A 22,362-nucleotide genomic window follows, 5' to 3' on the forward strand; every position below is an offset into this window, starting at 1 on the left:
TCATTTGAGTAGGCACAAGCCTCCCAGACTTGAAAGTATTCATCTACACCTCAGTTTATGGAAATGTATTTTTATTTTATCTGACCCATGTGGGCTTGAATTCCTGGTATCCTCTTCAACTTATGGGCACAGTTTTATAGCATCAGAAAGATCTATTTTCTCAGGACTGATATTTTTTCTAAATGTAATACTACTATTAGTTACTTGCTTAATTGGACAGGCAGTATTGTGTCATAGGAAGATGGCGAAGACAAAAGGCAGAAAATCTTGCATTGATATTTACTAGTTTAGCATCCTTGGGTACGTTACTTAGCAACCAACCTCCATTTATCTGTGTCTGTCCTACCTATAATCCACTGTGGTTCTGAGTATCCAATGAGACAATGTGAATTGTTTTAAATCAATAAGAATTATAAATTATTTTTGTATTATTACAATTATTAGAAGGATTCTAAATCCTTAGTGTAGAGACTGTTTTATCTAGGCTTCTGTTTTCAGGAACATCAAGTGTTATTTTCCCCATGTTTCAGGTGATGCAGGAGGCTGAGTCAAAATAAACAAATTTCCCAAGGTCCCAGAACTAGTTAAGTGGCAGAAAGGGAAGTAAAGACCCTGGTTTCCTTCAATCAAGTGCAGAGTAATTTTCTTCTATAGTGCTTTTAGAATAGTAATCATATTTCAGAACCAGGACTGTCTTGATCAAGTTACTCTAGTAGGTTTAAGAAATATATAATCTAACTATATTGGGGAAAGGAGAGAGAGAGAGAGAGCAGGGACTTAAAGAAAACGAGATAATGTGATGTGCAGACTTAGAATGCTACCCCCAAATGCCTCAGCTGCAGTTGAGTGACACCAGTGTCTGGACTTGTCCAACCATTTCTAAAATGAATACTTTAAGGATGCTATGAGGGAGCTGTTTTGTAAGATGTATGTATTAATTTATTTCCAGTTAAAAGGAACAGAGTTTTTATATTGTGTGAAAATTTGTTGAGGAAATTCTTTGAAAAATGATTGCACATACCTTAATTTTTGTTGTGAGGATTTTACTTTAATTGTGTAGATGGCTGGAAAGTTGGTTAGTAAATAATTATGCTTTACATCAGAGTTTGGAAAGCAGTTTGTGTTTTTAACACATTAATTAAACAGCTGCTGTGCTGTTATCATGAATTTAATCATGTTTGGTGTTTCTTTTTTGAAAGTTTAAACCAGAGTTGTATGAGCTCAGAGGCAACTTCAACAGATTATTAGATAGACATATTGATTCAATTAGTGTGTATAACACCATTTCAAGTATCTGGCATAGCCCTGGAGAAATTGATGCTTGTAAGTAATAACACAATGTAAGTGTCCTCTTAAATGTTCACACAACAGAAACCAAGCATATGAAAGTCTACTTACACATCACACCTGAAAGGTTTTTTCCCCAAACTTGATAAGAATGGCATTTTAGCTATCTTTTATTATTAGCACTGTGAAAGAAATATTTCTTTAGCTCCCATAGTGTTGACTACTTCCTTCCTTAAAAATTGAGTTGAAAATTATAGTTTGGAAATTAAACAAAAATAAATCACTAGGTGAATAGTAATTAAGATAGAAGGCCTATTTTATACTCCATAAGATAAATATTGTATCTTTTCAAATACAGCAAATAAATCATAATCCCTTTGCATTATTTTCCTGGCTAGGAAATTTCAATAATCTATTCATGGATGAATAGAATCAACTCATACTAATAATAAAGTTTTAAGTTGTATAAAGTTTAATTTAGATTTTGAAAATATTTCAATAATGGTATTTTAGGTTCTGGTTTCTATGATTTTTCAAAAACTTGACATTTAAATGATAGGCTTATCTGTGAAAAGCTCATTCTAACGATGAGGATATAATTTATTCCACTTTTATAATTCAAAATTAACTGAATATATTTCTCCATGTGTGTAAAAAAGTGATCTTCCCTCCAGATGTTAAAAGCTGAGAATTTTATTTGAAGCCATCAAGTGCCAGACATTGCAAAATCAAATGCTCTCATACCATCTTACATAAGTTGGTAATTTGGTCAAGTTAATAAAAAATAGGAATTTCTAAGGAAAAATCTCTCCACATTTATGTACTATTTAGGTCAATAAATTCAGTATGTAACCAAATTACATGCTAGTAAAATATTTCCTGTACTTCTTACTCATAAACTCTTCCTTGAGCTGGGTACATACCATCCTGCTAATACAGGTTTCTTATTTAAGTGAAAAATTCTTCAGCTTTTAGTCTTAAACCTTCATAGTCAATTTTAGCAAAGTATCGATGGCAAATAAACTTTTTGGGCGGCACAATATTAGGCACATAATAAATATTTGCTGGCTCAATGAGTTTTAAACAGATTTCATTTTGGTCCTTGTGTCTTATTGGTTGAAGTAGATGGGCTCTACTGTTTGAGGTCTATTAATGTATGTAACAGCATTGTGCATTTCATTTTTAAGTGGTATACATTTGGATTTTGAATTGTCTTTAGTTTTTAAAGTATAGTAGTGGTAATGAAAACTTCATTATGAAATAGACTGAATTAAAATAATGTGTTTTAACAGTTACACAAAACAGCATGATTTTTCCCCATTTGGTTTTCTGCCCTTTTTTTTTTTTTAAAAGCAGTGATCTGTATATATGTTTAGCTGTGTAAATACCCTTATTAGGTTATCATTTTATTTAATACCATGCTACTGAATTTAAGACAAGTCCAGTGTAACTTTATCCACTCAGTAGTATGTATCTTGAAACTGATAATTATGAAGGCTTTGAGTGTAGACAATCCAGTATGTTTACTGAAAAGCTTTTATTATTGAAATTTCTTTGGCCTGGGAATCATTTATAAGAGCTTTTATGTGAATCTCTTTACTTCTTGGCATTGGGGTGATCACATGTAAATGGAGGTGATTAAAACATGCATTTTTATAGAATCTATAAACTATATCCTAAAGTTCAAGAATAGTAGTTGGAAAGCACAAAGAAGGGGATAAATCTTTAATCCTTAAACGTTTGCATTATGAAGCAATTTTTTTCATAACTATATATGTAGAATATTTTATCCTGAAATATATTCAAAGCTTTATCTGTATAAAATTGATTATAAAAGTCTTTTCAGTCAACAATTATTATCCTTTAATTGTGTTTACAAACCTCCAAGTGTACTAAAAGAATCAACCTAACAAAGAATCAGTGTAACTTTTTTGGATACTTTAAAATTCGACTCTTCTTTATTTAAAACTGTGAACTGTATCATCTCCTTCAAGTTAAAGGGAAAAAAAATACCTATAATAAACATTTTACTTTTTCATTGAAAATATTCACCTATCTGTATATCATAGTTATTTGTGGCTACAATATTGAATAACAAAGAACAAATTAATCAATTAAAATCTTATTTCACATCCTTTTTTCATTGCTAATTATTCTGACAAAATATTGTTTTCATTAAACTGTTAATGCTTCTCAATATATTAAAATGTGTATAATTTCACACGGATATGCTTGAATTTTTACATTCTTCATTTTCTATCAAGAAAATAAGCATGAAAAGTAATTCTTGTTGTTGATATATAGTAATAAGATTTCATTTATACTAACATTTTCTTAGAAGAAATTAGCCATGTATTAGAATGCCTTTCTTTTAACCAAATTATAAAAGGAATACTATATGATAAAGAGTTAAAGTTTAATTTCAAAAATTTGATAGTGCCACGACTTTGATTTTTATTCCATGATTAATTTATAGTGACTTCATGTAACTACAGTCATTATGTAATTTATAATTTAGAGTATACTAATCATTAATAGTTAAAATATTAGATGCCCTAGATTAATTAGAAAAATCCTAAGTAGTAGAAATAAATAATAGGAGAATATCTTGTAGGTTCTTTAAGTAGGAAAATATTTTATTTAACAGTTAAAATTCTGATCAATTTAAGTAATCACTTTTATCTTAGAATTTCAACTTAATTTTGGTAAGATGAGCTAAATATTAATTAGAATGGAATTTTATTTGTACAATAGGACACCATATTTAGCTTCCATGGTGGCTCAGATGGTAAAAAATCTGCCTGATATGCAGGAGACCTGGGTTCGATCCCTGGGATGGGAGGATCTCTGGAGAAGGGAATGGCAACCCACTCCAGTATTCTTGCCTGAAGAATCCCCAAGGACAGAGGAGCCTGGTGGGCTCCAGTCCATGGGGTCTCAAAGAGTCAGACATGACTGAGTGAATAAACACATCCACCATATTTTTGAAAAAACCTATGCCATGTATATATTAAAATGTGTTGGATTTTATTGATTTACTATATCAATAAATACAAATTATTATTTACTATAGCATATATATTCATACAAGGCAAATATATAATTCCTCAGAGTATAATACTGTTAGAGAAAAGATTACTATAGTTTTGTTGTTCAGTCACTAAGTTATGTCCAAATCTTTGTGATCTCACGGACTGCAGCATGCTGGACTTCCCTGTCCGACACTGTCTCCCGAAATATGCTCAAACTCATGTCCATTGAATCAGTGATACCATAAATCTCATATTCTGTCGTCTGCTTCTCCTCCTGCCTTCAATCTTTCCCAGCATCAGGGTCTTTTCCAGTGAGTCAGCTCTTTGCATCAGGTAGCCCAAGTATTGGAACTTTAGCTTCAGCATCATTCCCTCCAGTGAATATTCAGGGTTGATTTCCTTTAGGATTGACTGGTTTGATCTCCTTGCCCTACAAGGGACTCTCACTGAATCTTCTGCAGCACCACAGTTTGAAAGCATCAGTTCTTCAGCACTCAGCCTTCTTGATGGTCCAGCTCTCACATCCTTACTAGACTCCTGGAAAAACCTTAGCTTTGACTATATGGACCTGTGTTGGCAAAGTGATGTCTCTGCTTTTTATTATGCTGTCTAGGTTTGTCATAGCTTTTCTTCCAAGGAGCAGGTGTCTTTTAATTTCATGGCTGCAGTCACCATCTGCAATAATTTTGGTGCCCCCCAAAATGAAGTCTCTCACTGTTTCCGTTGTTTCCCCATCTATTTGCCATGAAGTGATGGGACTGGGTTCCATGATCTTCGTTTTTTGAATGTTGAGTTTTAAGCCAGCTCTTTCACTCTCTTTCACTTTCATCAAGAGTCTCTTTAGTTCCTCTTTGCTTTCTGCCATTAGGGTGGTGTCATCTGCATATCTGAGGTTATTGGTATTTCTCCCAGCAGTCTTGATTCCAGCATGTGCTTCATCCAGCCCAGCATTTCTCATGATGTACTCTGCATATAAGTTAAATAGCAAGGTGACAATATACAGCCTTGACATACTCCTTTCCCAATTTGGAACCAGTCTGTTGTTCCATGTCCAGTTCCAGCTGTTGCTTCCTGACCTGCATACAGATTTCTCAGGAGACAGGTCAGGTGGTCTGGTATTCCCATCTCTTTCAGAATTTTCCACAGTTTATTGTGATCCACACAGTCAAAGGCTTTGGCATAGTCAATTAAGCAGAAGTAGATGTTTTTTCTGGAAATCTCTTGTATTTTCTGTGGTCCAGTGGATGTTGGAAATTTGATCTCTGGCTCTTCTGCCTTTTCTAAATCCAGTTGGCACATCTGGAAATTTTCAGTTCACATACTGTTAAAGCCTAGCTAGAAGGATTTTGAGCATTGTTTTGCCAGCATGTGATATGAGTACAGTTGTGTGGTAGTTTGAACATTCTTTGGCATGGTCCTTCTTTGGGGTTGGAATGAAAACTAACCTTTCCTATTCCTGTGGCCACTGATGTGTTTTCCAAATTTTATGGCATATTTAGAGCAGCACTTTAACAGCATCATCTTTTATGATTTGAAATAGCTCAGCTGGAATTCTATAACCTCCACTAGCTTTGTTCCTAGTAATGCTTCCTAAGGCCTGCTTGACTTCGCACCCCAGGATGTCTGGCTCTAGGTGACTGATTACACCATCGTGGTTATCCAGGTCATTAAGACCTTTTTTATATAGCTCTTCTCTGTATTCTAGCCACCTCTTCTTAATATCTTCTAATTCTGTTAGGTCCATACCATTTTTGTCCTTTATTGTGCATATCTTTGCATGAAATGTTCCCTTGGTATTGCTAATCTTCCTGAAGAGATCTCTATTCTTTCCCATTCTATTATTTTCCTCTATTTCTTTGCATTGTTCACTTTAGAAAGCTTTCTTATCTTAGTTTCTTACTATAGTTTACCACTTCTTTTATATTTAGTTCTAGTAAATCTATGCTTTTGGATATTCATCTCAAGTATGTTCTTCTATAGATAGAAAAGAAAGTTCTAACCATAATAGTAACATCTCATAAACTGGACTTTTTAAACTATTTTAAATTTTATTTATTTACTGCTGGGTTCATTGCTGCATGGGCTTTTCTCTGGTTGTTGCAAGCAGAGGCTACCCTCTAGATGTAATGCACGGGCTTCTCATTGTAATGACATCTCTTGTTTCAGAGCATGTGCTCTAGGGCTCTCAGGCTGCAGCAGTTGTGGCCTGTGGGTACTCAGTATTTGAGGCTCCTGGGCTCTTAAGCACAGGCTTAATAGTTGTGGCACTTGGGCTTATCTGCTCTGTTGCATGTGTGATCTTCCCGGACCAGAGATCAAACCCATGTCTCCTGCATTGGCAGGTGGATTCTTTTACCACTGAGCCAGCAGGGAAGCCCTGATAAATTTGTTAAATGACATTTTTACTAATGTTTAATGTTGTTTTACTGTCCATATTCTAATATTCTCCTGAGGGAAAAGATAATTTAGTAGAACATCAAGTCATAATTTTGTACTCTTTTGAAATTGAAGAGGCCCATACGTTCAGACTTAACTTCTTTTAGATATACCTTTCTTCAGTTCCTGAAATGAAATGTGGGTAGACTTTATACTCATTAAAGGCAGCTTATCAGATGTTGACTAGTTTAAGAATGTAAGTGATAGCATTGCCGTGAAATTTGTGATCTTTAGTACATGACTTTAATGTGTGGGAAAATTTGCTCACAGGCTGGTATATGAAATCATGCTACATTAAGTCATATTTTTCATTTGTTTTCTTTCTTAATTTTCCCTTTATGTGACAGTTACAAATGAAACATGGGACTGTGTAGAGTAACCGGTAGTATTTTTACATTGATTAGAACAGTTTTCCTTCTCAGAAAAAAATGGAAGAATTTCTCGGAATATGGAAAAACTATTGAAGCAAGATATGGAATCCAGAAGTCATAATTGTTATGGCTTAAATATGTTATGTTTAACAAAAATGTTAAAATTCAAAATGTAAAAAATTTAACATACATGCCAAAAAAATACCCTGGAGTAAAAAGATATACCCAAGTTTTTGCAAAACATATCAGACACAGGGCTAAGTTCCTTACTATATAAAGCATTTAAATTCAGTGAGAAAGGCTGACAACCTAGTGGAAAAATGGGCAAAGAATTTTGATAGGCATTTCTAAAAAAAAAAAGAGAGAGAACACATTTAAACATGAAAAAGATACCCAACTTCATTCACAATAAAAAATGCAGATTGAAAGTCTAAAGTAAAATAACTGGTTTTTAGCAGATTAACAGTTTTGTATGGTATATTAGACAATAATGTCTATAATAGCACTAAATAAATAATAGCCTGGGTGAATATATTATGTTTGTAAAATAGATTTTATGCAGGTATTGGAAACGAACAGTGTAGATTTCTGTGTTTGTGCCTGTGTGCTCAGTTGCTCAGTTGTATCTGACACTTTTGTGACCCATGGACCGTAGCCCATGAGGCTCCTGTGTCCATGGGTTCCCAGGCAAGAATAGTGGAGTGGGTTGCCATTTCCTTCTCCAGGGAATCTTCCCAACTCGAGGATGGAACCCACATCTTCTGCAGCTCCTGCAAAGGATTCTTTATATCACTAAGCCACCTGGGAAGCCCGATTTCTTTGTACTAATGTGGAAAATATTGAACAGATATTATTAACTGAAGAAAGGAACGTTAAAGTCAGCTCATTTTGTGTAAAAAGAGTGAGCTGTATGTACACATGTATACACATATGTACACACATGTACACACACAATTCTAAATAGAAGACAAGGATTATGGTTGATTTTGAGACCAGAACTGAGGAATGGGTGAACTTTAGGTAGAAAAGGACATAATTTTCATTTTTTATCCTTTCAGCTCAGTTCAGTTCAGTTCAGTCGCTCAGTCGTGTCTGACTGCAACCCCATGGATTGCAGCACACCAGGCTCCCCTGTCCGTCACCAACTCCTGGAGTTTACTCAGACTCATGTCCATTGAGTCGGTGATGCCATCCAACCATCTCATCCTCTATCGTCCCCTTCTCCTCCCTCCTTCAATCTTTCCTAGCATCAGGGTCTTTTCAAATCAGTCAGTTCATCACATCAGGTGGCCAAAGTATTGGATTTTCAGCTTCAATATGAGTCCTTCCAACAAATATTCAGGACTGATTTCCTTTAGGATGGACTGGTTGGATCTCCTTGCAGTCCAAGGATCTCTCAAGAGTCTTCTCCAACACCACAGTTCAAAAGGATCAATTCTTCAGTGCTCAGCTTTCTTTAAGGTCCAACTCTCACATCCATACATGACCACTGGAAAAACCATAACTTTGACTAGATGGACCTTTGTTGGCAAAGTAATGTCTCTGCTTTTGAATATGCTATCTAGGTTGGTCATAACTTTTCTTCCAAAGAGCAAGCGTCTTAATTTCATGGCTGCAGTGACCATCTGAAGTGATTTTGGAGCCCCCCAAAATAAGTCTCTCACTGTTTCCATTGTTTCCCATCTATTTGCCATGAAGTGATGGGACCGGATGCCATGATCTTCGTTTTCTGAACATTGAGTTTTAAGCCAGCTTTTTCACTCTTCTTTTTCACTTTCATCAGAGGCTCTTTAGTTCTTCTTCGCTTTCTGCCATAAGGGTGATGTCATCTGCATATCTGAGGTTATTGATATTTCTCTCAGTAATCTTAATTCCAGATTGTGCTTCATCCAGCCCAGTGTTTCTCATGATGTACTCTGCATATAAGTTAAATAAGCAGGGTGACAATATACAGGCTTGACATACCGGTTTCCCAATTTTGAACCAGTCTGTTGTTCCATGCCCAGTTCTAAGTGTTGCTTCCTGACCTGTGTACAGATTTTTCAGGAGACAGGTTAGGTGGTCTGGTATTCCCATCTCTTTAAGAATTTTCCATAGTTTGTTGTGATCCACACAGTCAAAGGCTTTGGCATAGTCAATAAAGCAGAAATAGATATTTTTCTGGAACTCTCTTTCTTTTTTGACGATCCAGTGGATGTTGGCATTTTGATCTCTGGTTCCTCTGCCTTTTCTAAATCTAATCCTTTACGATGATTCATTTTTTGTTATTCTGTTAATGGATTCTTTAAACATATAAGAAAATACCTTAAAGAAAATTCTTAATCAGTTAATTAAAATGCTTCAGGGAATACTACCTGAAATACTTCTTGTATGCCACAAATATCTTAGCATATTGGAAATATTAAGATGGAAAATATTGTCCATACTCTTCTCAAAACCCAGTAAAGCAGTGCTAATTTGTAAATAGGGTAAAACTCAAGATATACATATTCTGTTAGAGATGAGGCAAGAAGGCTGTGTATCCCTTTGTAGTTCTTAGGTTAGTTTACGTACTGTTACGTTAATTGATCTTTACAAAAACTTTGTGGAATAAAAACACTTTTGTCCAAAGAAAAATAATGGTAAGCCCATTTTTTATATTTAGACATTTAATGCTTACATCTGTCCTAGGAAGTGGGTGCCATTATCATCCCGATTTTGTAGAGGTCATGGAGAACTTAGTAATATGCACAGCGTGACAGTCCTTTTATAATACTAAGTGCCACTGCTAGAAACTTTGCTCTTAATAGCTAAACTATTGTGCTTAAACTTTATTCTGTAATCTGAATTCATCTCCACTTTGTAAATGAAAGACATAAGATTCAGATGTTAAGTAACTGGTTCAAGATTATATTGCAGTAAATGTCAAAGCCAGTTCTCCTAACTAAATCTAGTGATCCCCACGTTGTACCACACTGTCTGTGGTTCACAGGGGAGTTCCATGGAGAGAGCATGGAGGAGTCATTTTGATAGTATGTGCTGCCTGTCATAAGAACTAACAACGAGGCAGAGAAGGGGTGGTTTCTCTAAGAAAACAATTGCCGTAAAAAAAAATGTACTTCCTTTTTATGAAAATATTTCCTCTATTCAAGTAATACCAAATAATTTGTTTTGCTTAGTAACTTTGATATGGTTTCTTGAGAAATTTTCAAGATCAGTGGATAAAACCTGGTATTCTCTTAAACCTTGCTTCTGCTCTGTGAAAGGACTCTGTCAGCAATCCAGCATGAGGGCTGTGCTAACAAAATTCCAACTTTTCTGTGGGATGATCCAAAAACAGCAAACAGAAGGCATTAAATTTCTTAACAGTCACAAGTGTGTGCATGCATGCTATGCCATTCCTGTCATTCACTGCTTTTTGGTGTGCATAGATTAAAGTTGGAATACTTTGATTTGCAGACTAATATGTTCTATGGAGAACTTTTTTCACACAGGAAATAAAAAAGCAAAGTAGCTTAAGAGCATGTGACTTCTGTGCACTCTGCCCTTTATCTATATAACTTTCAACTGACTGTATTATTTAGTCTGATTTTTAGAATATTTGCCTTGCCTGGATGACTTCATGTGTCTAAGACATTTGCTGGCTTAACATCCCGAGTTGTTTCTCTTGCTCATTTCAAAGGCAGGTTTACACAAGCTCTAATGGAAAACAGAGACTATGACTTGTGTGTGTGTGTGTATGTATATATATGCTGCTAAGTCGCTTCAGTCGTGTCCGACTCTGTGCGACCCCATAGACGGCAGCCCACCAGGCTCCCCTGTCCCTGGGATTCTCCAGGCAAGAACACTGGAGTGGGTTGCCCTTTCTTTCTCCAATGCGTAAAAGTGAAAGTGAAGTCACTCAGTCGTATCCGACCCTCAACGACCCCATGGACTGCAGCCTTCCAGGCTCCTCCGTCCATGGGATTTTCTAGGCAAGAGTACTGGAGTGGGGTGCCATTGCCTTCTCCGATGTGTGTGTATATATATATATATATATATATATATATAGTTAAGAAAAGGTGTAGCTCAGTGGGTTAAGTAGTATCTCATCTTCGCCTTTTCATAATCCTGTCTCAGTCACCTTAATGACAAACTCAAAAATCTAACAATACCAGTTGTTTAAAGAGTTGCTTAAAAAGTGTACCCCTGAATTAAAGAAAAACATGTGTGTAAAAGTAAAGCATCATTCTCTTTACCTTGAGCTTCCCTAGGTCATCTTCACTTTCATACCGAAGCTTCACTGGAGTACCTTGGAGCAAAGCACATATAATGTTGCATGAGGGATGGACTTTATTCTATAGAGAATATGCTGTATTCTACAGTATTTCCAGCCATGTTAATAGAACGGCAATGTGTGGGAAAGAGATGTAGGTGACTACATATAACATGCACTCAAAATGTCTTTCTTTCTTCTTTAAATTACAGCAAATTCAGTAAAGCTAGAAATGCAGAGTGATGAAGAGTGTGACAGGAAACCCCTGAGCCGCGAAGATGAGATCAGGGGCCATGATGAGGGTAGCAGCCTAGAAGAACCCCTAATTGAAAGCAGCGAGGTGGCAGACAACAGGAAAGTCCAGGAGCTTCAAGGCGAGGGAGGAATCCGGCTTCCGAATGGTAAACTGAAATGTGACGTCTGTGGCATGGTTTGCATTGGGCCCAATGTGCTTATGGTACATAAAAGGAGTCATACTGGTAAGCAGCTGAAAGAATAACCTGATGACTGCCTGTGACATCTGATGTTGATATTACCTGACATCTATTCTCTTTCCTTTTTATTCAGGGGTGGCAATGGTGAAACTCCTTTTTCAGAATTCTGCTAGTATTGGATTGCTGAAAAGCAGCAAGTAGCCTGGGTCTTGACTTCCAGCCTTCAGATCTGAATAGCATTTCAAAAAGAAGTTTGGGATTCAGTTTCCACAGTTCTTAATATAGCAATAATATGATGAGGGTTCAAAAGGTATAGGAGAATTTCATTGTGTAACTTGATCTTTTTGTACTCCTATACATATTTTACCATACCCATGGGCAGAGAAGAGAGTTTGCTAGGTAAACATTTATCCTATAATGTGGTCCTCATGTATTTATATAATAGTGGATCATTTTCACCTTATCTAATTAACTTCTTGAAATACAATTTTCAATCAGTCTTTGCCTTCCATGGGTCTGTGTAGGAGACAGATACTTATTTTCACCAGTTCCAGGATGTCACCCTTTTCCTGTAATTTTTAACTATAACTCCTGCAAGGAGATAACATCGGGTAGAATGTACCAAAGGGTGGTTGGAATGTGTACTCATAGAATCAGGTGAGGAAAAGGACCTCAGATTAATATACTTTTAGACATCTGAGTAATGAGAAAAACCAACTCATTTAGAAGGCCTTATTTAAATCTCTTTAAATCCTTTGGTAAAAAATTTAAATTCTTTTTGATGTAAACACAAGAAATGATACTGTGATAAGGTAGGTGGATCGTTGACTCTTAAAAAGTTTCAGTCATATGAAATTTGATTTAAAGGTAATGATAGCTTTAACTATAATTCAGAGAGGTATCATAGAGCAAAACAGTAATAAGTCATACACTCAGAGTTTTAAAATATGACACTCTTTTGGAAGAGAGATAAATCACAGTAAAGACATTGATTTAAAAGACTTCTAAGTAATCAATTTAGTCAGTAGATGCTTAAAACATGAGACATCCTGGGAACATTGACATTTTCTTAGTCCACATTTCTCATTTACACATGAAGAAAATGAAGCCCAAAACAGTTAAGTAATTTATCCATCATTCCTTATGTAATTAAGAGCATTTAAAGGCTAGGCTCAGTGTTTCCTGATGTCCAAAGAGGTTTTGTTCAAATATTTTGTGCTTCGTATATCAATACTCTAAGGCTGATAGTTTCATTATAGTGAGAAACTACACCTTAGAATCACTGTTACCTCAATTGAAATCATCAACTTCAGGGCGTACACTCTTATTCAACCATACAGTCAGTTACATTTTTACTTTTTGTTTTGAATTTCCTTTTTAAATAGCATCATATTTTTAAAATATTTTTTAGAATTTACAGTAATATTTGTATTACTAGTGAAGATGGTTTTTCTTTTAATTGTTAGAAATGTCTCATGGAAACAAAAGATCAAGCTAAGTATCATGTTTGATAAGAAAAGAAAAAGACTGTAAAACATGAATCTACTCTGTTTCTGTGCTCATGAAGTTATTCTAACTGCAGGTCTAAAAGAAGAGATCCACAAAGTTATGATGTACCCATCATCTCAGAGAGATTATATTGAGGGAGATAACACACTTTGGGATGTCTCCGTCTCACATCCAGCAATGTAGAAACTAAATAAAATTAGTAGAGTGACTTTTCAGTTGAATTGCAAATAGTATTCATTTTAAAGTTGAAAAATATATTTAAAAAATTTTTGTAACATTTTTAATAAACCTTTTTGGTCTGAGTTAAAAACATTCAAAAAATTTGAGTGTACTCTGTTGAAAATTTAGGTTAATTGATGTTTCACTGTATCTACAGTGACTTTCATGAGGATTGTTGGTTTATAAATGCAGAAATAATTACCCACCTACTGTACTGTCCATTTGATATTTACTACAGTAAAGTAGAGTTGTTGCTGCTGCTGCTAAGTCACTTTAGTCATATCTGACTCTGTGCAACCCCATGGACTATAGCCTACCAGACTCCTCCGTCCATGGGATTTTCCAGGCAAGATTACTGGAGTGGGTTGCCATTTTCCTTCTCCAGGAGATCTTCCTGACCCAGGGATTGAACCCAGGTCTGCCACATTGTAGGCAGACGCTTTACCATCTGAACCACCAGGAAACTATTTCTAAATAGTTACACAGAAAAAAAAAAAAATAGTTACACAGATTTCCATGAGTCCTGGGAGTATAGGATTCATTCAGCTGGTAAAGGCAAGGAAAATAAACTAAATAGACTTTTAAAAAATATTCTTGGAACTCTATGAATTTTTAATATTAATAAATATTTATTAGAGTATTGGGAAATTTTTATACTTTTCTAAGATCTGGGTGGTTTTTTGTTAAAAGTTACTAATAATTCATAGAGGTGCTTGGGCTACTTGCCGCACATTGTTAACCATGAAATTGTGATGTGTCTTTAAATTAGCCATTTTTATGTGTATTTCTGATGACCCAGTTTATGTGTCTTAGTGGGTCATGACATTTTCAATTCCATTTTAGCACTGTGAGAATAGAAAGTCTATTTGTGTTTCTTTAGATTGGCAACAAATGAAGTTGAAATATAGACATTAAGCAAATGTTTTCCCCTTAATTTGATGAACCATCTTCATTTTAGAACTTCCCCCTTTCACCATTTATAGCTTGCTAGTATAAAAGACACTGTCTTCAATCCTTAAATCCCTTTAAGAAACATAAGCTTCTGTGTTTTTAGCTCACAGAATGTCTAATATAAAATTGATAGTGGAAAAATACACAATCACTCAATTTATTAAAATGACATGGAGTATCAGCTCTAATTCACTTCTTTTTCTTCTTCTTTCATACTCTACTAAAGTGTCAATTCCAGTGCCTTATTAATGGCTCAGTGTTACCTCTTTGGTATTGCTACTTTAGTAGATAATCAGGTAATATTGTCATCGGATACTCCAGGCACTCTTCGCTGGGAATGAAGTGAGAAGAAAAGAAGTAGGGGTAGTAAATCAATTCATGCATGAACACAAATTGATACAACACTATAAATATAGAATATTCTTAATTTTGCCTCTCTTTGGGGTAGAGTACTCTCATCTTTGTAACTTAAGTTTTCAACACCATATTTTGTCCATTGCAGCTTTGTGGAGCCATTCTCTTGCTCCAAGGCCCTCTCTATACATAGTTGGGATTTTTCGTATTTGTAGGTGGTGTTCCAGCCAACAGAGGCATACCCTCTGCCTTTGATTCACCAAAGTAAACTGATGCATGTATATTTGCATTTCAATTGAATAAACACAGATCTAGAAATGTGTTTATGAAAATATATAAAATATTGAAATATAATTTATTCCATAATAAGAATAGTAGATGATTTCACTCAGTGAATAAAAATGGTCCTTGACTAGATGAGTAGATTGATTTAAAAAAAAGAAACAGATTTAGGATGGAAATGAACAATAACGTGGCTACATGACTACATCTTAATTGTTCTCCTGAATCCAGAGTTCTTAATCTGACTTCGCTGCCCACCCATCACAAGATTATCACAGATACAATAGCCTACTTAATGTTTTTGAATTAAACCTAAACTCGATAGAGTTACTGATGTGTTTAGTAAGTTTGTAAATTTCTCCTGAAAGTTGTTTTTACCTGAGATGAATGTCATTAATATATATATTTTAGGCAATATGTAATATTTAATATATATTTAAACCAACTTGAAAAGGACCAATTGATTCAGGCTATGTATTAAAAAAAAGAATTATTAAAAAATAACTGAGATGTATTGTTTCAAGTTACATAGACAATACAGTTAGTCAACTGAACCTTTCAGTTAATTATCAGATAATTTTATACATATCTCTGTAAGATGTAGGCCAGGAAAATCATTTCTCAAAGCTTCATGTGCTTGAAATCAAAGTGCATTATTGCCAGTCTCTTTCCTCTCACCAAAACTGGGCTCATGACCGTTACCTTCCTCATGCCTCTTTCTTCCCTTCCCATGGCCATGGGAACAGAATTAGAAAACACCTTCTCACTAAGACTTACTCAGCAACAGGGCAATGTTTCTGGCTATAATTAGACATTTCTCCTACCCCTTTAAGATGATCATATAAATACAGAAATAATTCTTATTAAAAATATTTGAGGATATCTGGAGTATTTTGTAAATGTAACAGCTAAATTACCCTGTCATTAGTCTCATAATTAAGTGAATTAACAGTTATTTTTAAAAATGATCCTTACTGTTATTTTTCAGATTAGCATTATTTTGAATGATGAATTCAGTAACCTAAATTAGGGATTTTAAAATATTTCAACTCAAGGATTGTAGGAGGCTTAAATAAAATCAAATTTAGCATTCTACCAGGAGTATTTTCCCAAGGCAAATATGATTTCAAGTATTTTTGTTCAAATACTAATTTGTTTTATAGTTATTGAGTACTAATTTGTGGTTGCCTGGGAAACCTTACATAGGATTTCAAAAGTTAAATCAAATATATTTATTAAAATGTGTAATTTGCGTTTGCTATTTTTTTTACTCTCTAAAAAGTTAATTTCAATAATAAAATCCTCTTTCCTTTTTATTACTAATTCCATGACATGAGTGAGGAGTAGAATATTATGATTTTAAAAACCTTTAGGCTGTTATTCCATTGGAAAAAGTCAAAGAATTAAGTTGTATATGTGTGTATGTCTGTGTGTATAAAATTTTTTAAATGATTTACCAAAATTAAGTTTATTTTTAAACTTTGATTATTTTATAAGATATTATATGAGAGGTTTTAGGTTAAATGTCTCCATTTTAACCTGTATTTAGTGCTAATTTTTCAGTTTTACCAAATGAATCAAACAAATTAAACTAGATAAAATTTAAGGTAATGTTAACATTATGGATAATTCTTTTTCAACCATCAATATAGGGACTTTTTGTAAACTTACATCATAAGATCGCCAAAGAAAAAAACCTAAAACTTTGCTACCCACACACGCACAGGTTACCTTTATATATATATATATATATATGTATATCATTGAATTCCAAAATGAACAAGAACTACAGATTTCAAGATACATCTGATCTGTCAGTTTTTCTTTAGGCTTTATAATTTATATGATAGAATGTGCAGTGGTAACTGCTAGAAGGTGACCATAGTTTATTTTATTTATCCCTCCTAGTAGTTCATGATGGTTTGGTGATGTTATTAGTTTGATCCTACTTACCAATTTCACATGCTCACCAAACTACATGTTTTTAACTTGGGTGACTCTCTTAACAGCCTGTTGATGGCTGTCAGTTGACAGACAACTGATAATTCTGGCTTAAACAATTTTAGAGCAATATCAGTAATAGTAGAAAACGTTCCCATCAAATAAATTATTTTCACAAGAAAAAGAGAATATATGTATGGGAAATATCTGAACGAATAATTTTCTTTGGATTTTCTCTGATTCTATCAGGAAATTTTGCCACAGGTTTTATTGCTAATGACTGGGTAAATCTGTAGACCTAAGCTCTATTTTGAGATATTTGTGGTAATGAGCTTTGTAACCCAGTTCATTCACTGAACCTCTTTGGCCCCCTGATAAGAAAATGATCATCTAGAGAGTTAGACTATAGGTCCTTTTCAGCTCAAAGTTTCTGTCACTTTTTTTTTTAAAGAGATAATAGCATGGTACAATAAAGAGAGCAAGATTTTGTCGTCAGATTGACCAAGAGTCATGTTCAGCTCCAGTACTTATTATCTGTGACTGTAATCAGATGCTTTGATATTTGAACTTCCGTTTGTTTATTTGTAAATTGAAGTTATTAATACCAAACTAGTAATGCCATCCTGTGGTTTGAAATATTGTATGTAAAGCAACCTGTAAAACCAGTTAATTGATGGCACCTAGTTGTTCAACCAGTGGCCAATGTTCTGACTGTTGTTCTTTCCAGTCAGTGACAAGAATCCTGTAAAATTTATACGAAGAAAGGAAATGGCACTTGTCCTAAAGTTTGGGACTTTGGTATTAGCAAAGCAAATTCGAGGAAGATAAAGGTTTAGAGGACATAGGAGGGAGATGGACATTCTCAGCACAGAGAACTGGTTCTGGTTAACATTGTAGATCCAATTAGTCACTTGCACATAACCTACTTGATCTTCCCCACCTCTTTACCCTTCTGCAGGTGAACGTCCGTTTCATTGTAACCAGTGTGGAGCTTCTTTTACTCAGAAGGGCAACCTTCTGAGACACATAAAGTTACACTCTGGAGAGAAGCCGTTCAAATGTCCTTTCTGTAGCTATGCCTGTAGAAGAAGGGACGCCCTCACAGGACACCTCAGGACCCACTCTGGTAAGTGGCACCAGCTCTTTAAGAAGAAAACTAAAATGTGGGAATTCAGAAGTGTGCTATAGAATAATTCAAAGCAACTTATAGCTTTGGTACATAGCTGAGAATGAGGTAGATGATTTTTTTTTTTTTTTGTATACATTGAATAATTGACAGATTTTGCAGGATGCATTTGGCCCTTCTTTTTTAAATTTATAGACTTGGCAGAAAGGAGTACTGTCAACTGAAGAGTTTCAAGCCATTGATGAAAACATCTGTTACATAGATTTTCTATAATTTTTAAATTTTATAATTATTAATGAAGTAATTGTGGTTAATCCAGAATAATGGAAAACCCAGTAAAAAAAAATATAGTTACATGTTGATGTTAGCATAGAGGAGAGGAAAGCTGTGATGTTTTTTGACTGATAGAGTACCTGGGCTGGGACTTCAGGGGTGTAAAATATAACTATTTTAAACTTGAAAATATTATGTTCATTAGAAAATTGTTGGCAAAACTAATATAATTATGTAAAGTTTAAAAATAAAATTTTAAATAAATAAATTAATTAATTAATTTAAAAAAAAAAAGAAAAATTGGCTGTGAGAGTATTTTATATTTCATTTTAACTCTCCTTGTTTCTTTAACTTTCAAACCATAGTCATTGGATGCTCTCTGAAACTTTTCTCTGCTTCATAAATCATTAGAAAAATCTAGACTGTTTGATTTTTTTAAATGCCACAATATAGTACATAAAAGCAAAAGAATGATTAGAAATCTGAATGGATTTCATTTGATTTTTAGCATGAATTGCTATAACCAAGAAGTTAAAGGTGGAAAATTAATATAGAATACTCTTAAGCCAGTTTTATATGCTCCTTCTGTTCATAATGACATATTAAAATTTAATTTTAATATGAAGATATGATGAAAGTGATATTTTCATCTACTTTGACAAATTGACAGAGTACTGTGGGTTGTGAGGTAATGCTTGTATTATCTTTCTTTACATTTTTCCTGTTAATCCTTAAGGCTTTACCCAGTTTTTTAACATGAATGAGAAATATGTAAAACTATTTAGACATTAACTCAATTAAAAAATAAAATTAATGAAATATTAAAATATTTTAAGTATATGCTTTATATTCTTCCCTGACTTAAGGCAGTTTACTCATTTCCAACCATGACACATTATATTTTAATTAGAAATTATGCTGTGAAAATTATATATTAAAGTGGTATTGTTTTATTATAAGAAGTATTCTTATTGAAAAATACTTTTAAGACCTGACAGTTATTTCCTTTAGCTGGCCATGAGCTCTGGCTTATTAAAGCATTAGTCAGTTGACAAAGGATTATATTAATATAAAACGTAGCTTTCCATGGGAATGAAGTTGAGGCAAAAATATAGCTGTAAGCATGTATTTCACTTTTTGCAAAATTTACAAAATTGTGTTGTTTTCAGTATCATGGTTTGCTGTATACGTTTACTCTACCTGGTGATTGCTAGATTCAAGGTTCATTGTCTGGTGACACCTCCAGAAGACATTTAACCTTCACCTCAATTTCTGTTTCCTTGATTTCTTTTTTGCTCTTTTAAGAGGTTAATCCCTGTGGGTAGTGTCTAAGAAGTCAAGACACCTTGGTTTTTGTATTAGACTGAGCTGGGCAGCTACACTCAGTTTCTTTATACATATTAGGCATGGCTCATCTAGGGGCTCCTATTTGGTGTCTAGTGGAGTGAGGGGAGGGAAAGATGGTGCTCAAAAGTAAGCCCCTTACATTGGCTTTGGCAAGGCCAGACACCATAATTTATATGGTTCAATATAATTATAAAGTTTATGTGCATAGAGCAAAGCTGTTTCTAAGAAACTATAATTTTTTTTTTTTTTGGCTGTTCTATATGGCTTGCAAGATCTTAGTTCCTGTACCAGGGATCAAACCTGTGACCCTGCAGTGAAAACACATAGTCCTAACCACTTCACAGCTAGGGCATTCCCTATGAAACTGTAAATTTTGTAAATAAATACTTTGCTACTTTGAGGTTCAAACAAAAAAAGATATAAGTCTCTATAATTGCCATTATGAATTTGCAATTTGGTATACTACGTTATGGCTTTTGCAGATATATAAACAGATACGCTCAAATTGGCTAATAAGGGGAGTTTAACAGAGAGAGGAAAGGGACAGATGGGTGTCATCCAACTACTGCTTCATTAAGGTGTGATATTAGCTCAGACATACTTTGAATTCAAAATACTAGCCATCACCAATGCTGTTCATAATAGATGAAGCATAAAACATAGCTGCCAAAGTCCATGCTTCTCTAACTGATCAGAAAGCTCAAGTTGGTCATTATAATTTTCTTCTTTCACTGCTTATTCCATCTTCCCCTTACTTTTACCCTCTTTTTAGCACCTGGGCTGGACAAGGTTCTTTGATGGGTAATCACAGCCTAATTCCTAAACGTTTTAAGTATTTGGTGACCTTTTCATCCTTGGATTACTATAGCTTTTCAATAACCAGAATTACTGGACAAGTTTTTGTTAGAGATGTTCCAGTAAATCTGCTAAGCTTCTAACTTAGTTGTCCTTGCCCATATCATATAGCAACAACCCCAAATCATTTTAGTAATCTGAAAAGTTTACCAGCCAATAGCCTATGTCTCTTTCTGTTAATTCAGTAGCTTGAAAAGCCCCATATAGGCAGGGAGTAGTCTCAGCTTTCAGTAAAATAGTAACAGAACTCTGATCCCTGGTGGAAACATTTGGGCATTGACATCTCCAAAACCAGCAATCCCAAGGTTTTAGCACAGGAAGTGAAAACCCTTTAAGTGGGTTATTTGATGTATTGTGGCCACTACTACCTTAACCTCTTTGTAATCAAACATGTGCTATGGCAATGGGGAAGATAGATGACTTTAGGCATTTATCATATGCTACAGAACATACTCAAACTTATCCCAGCTAGCAATCATACATGAACCATGCCACTTGTGGGCCAGTATACTCCATGTGACCCAATGATTCTGGATAATGTGGCGTGAAATATGGCTAGTGAAATCTGGAAATGGTTTGGGACCATTCCTGTATTTCCTTTGCCTTGAAAAGAATTTCCTGCTTAAAGTCAATATTTTAAGGAATACTATAGTGTTCTTAAAGGCATTCTGTTACATCCAGGTGAAGAGGAGCATACAAAAGCACCGAAGGAAGGGGAGGTAAATCTATATCCTGAATATCTATCAATTCCTATGAGAATAAATTTCTCCCTCCTTCAGGTAGAAAGTTCATTGTAATCCGCCAGTCACTAATCAACTGGTTGATCCCCTTGGAGAACAGTGCCATATCAGGGTCCCATCATTGGAAGGTGGTGAACTCAGCAGTTGTGGTAGTTAAATTAGTCACAGAGCAGGTGAAATCTATGTTGTTGAAGTTATAGAGTTTCCATTATTGCCCCTCTTTTCACATGGGCCACTTAAGCAGGCACTAGGGTAACTAGGTAAAGAATCTAATACCCATAGTATAGATTATCTGATTGTTTTGAGTCACCCATCACGTAATCTTTTCTAGACTACTCAAAGCATCCTCCACAATGGATGCCCTCTGGAGGGAATTCATGTAAAATACCACATTGTCATATTTTGTACCAGTTCTAAGAGGCACATATGCATAACTCTCCCCGAAACCTTCTATCTCCAATCTTCCAGTCTTGTTTTTCTAAGTCCTTGACTATATGGCCATGCCATCTATCATTTCCTCATCTATCTTTTCTTACATGCAAACTGTACAGCTGGAGGGGTTATCTTTTCACTACTAGTATTTAGGGGGAGCCCTCTTCATTGGGCCTCTAGTACAATAGTTGCAGCTAGTACCAAATGCCATGCAGTCCATTCACAGGCTGGGTTCATGCAGTTTTATCCTATGTTAATTGGTCATTGAGAACACCCCATGAGGCCAGATTGTGAGATTGTGAAGCAGTAGTGGCAGGTATCAGAGACACATGAGCTACTTGCTCATGAAGTATATACCTGGGTTTCCCAGACCTGTGTGGTCCATTTCATTTAATAGTGAAGTGCTCTTATGCACATCTTATTTTGTATGTTGAATCAGATTAACACATAGTTCATTTTGTATAGTTTGAGCCACACAGTCATTTGGAGTTTCGTGTCCTAATACTCAGTCTTAACAAGAGTCCAATAGCAAATTAGGA

At 34.8% G+C, this 22,362-nt stretch overlaps 1 protein-coding gene across 7 annotated transcripts in view; it reads left to right on the forward strand.

Annotated features, from left to right (window-relative positions):
* The window catches only part of IKZF2 (IKAROS family zinc finger 2), a 188,944-nt gene that overhangs the window by 102,822 nt on the left and 63,760 nt on the right, over window positions 1–22,362 (forward strand). For 6 of the 7 annotated variants that reach the window (XM_070387123.1, XM_070387108.1, XM_070387114.1 and 3 more), the window contains 2 exons: window positions 11,573–11,839; window positions 18,009–18,176. In XM_070387123.1, the coding sequence (XP_070243224.1) occupies window positions 11,573–11,839; window positions 18,009–18,176 (435 nt within the window). The remainder of the gene's footprint in view (window positions 1–11,572; window positions 11,840–18,008; window positions 18,177–22,362) is intronic. The other variant, XM_070387141.1, reaches the window with a different exon arrangement.

Source organism: Bos mutus, chromosome 2, assembly GCF_027580195.1.
Source record: "Bos mutus isolate GX-2022 chromosome 2, NWIPB_WYAK_1.1, whole genome shotgun sequence".
NCBI lineage: Eukaryota > Metazoa > Chordata > Mammalia > Artiodactyla > Bovidae > Bos > Bos mutus.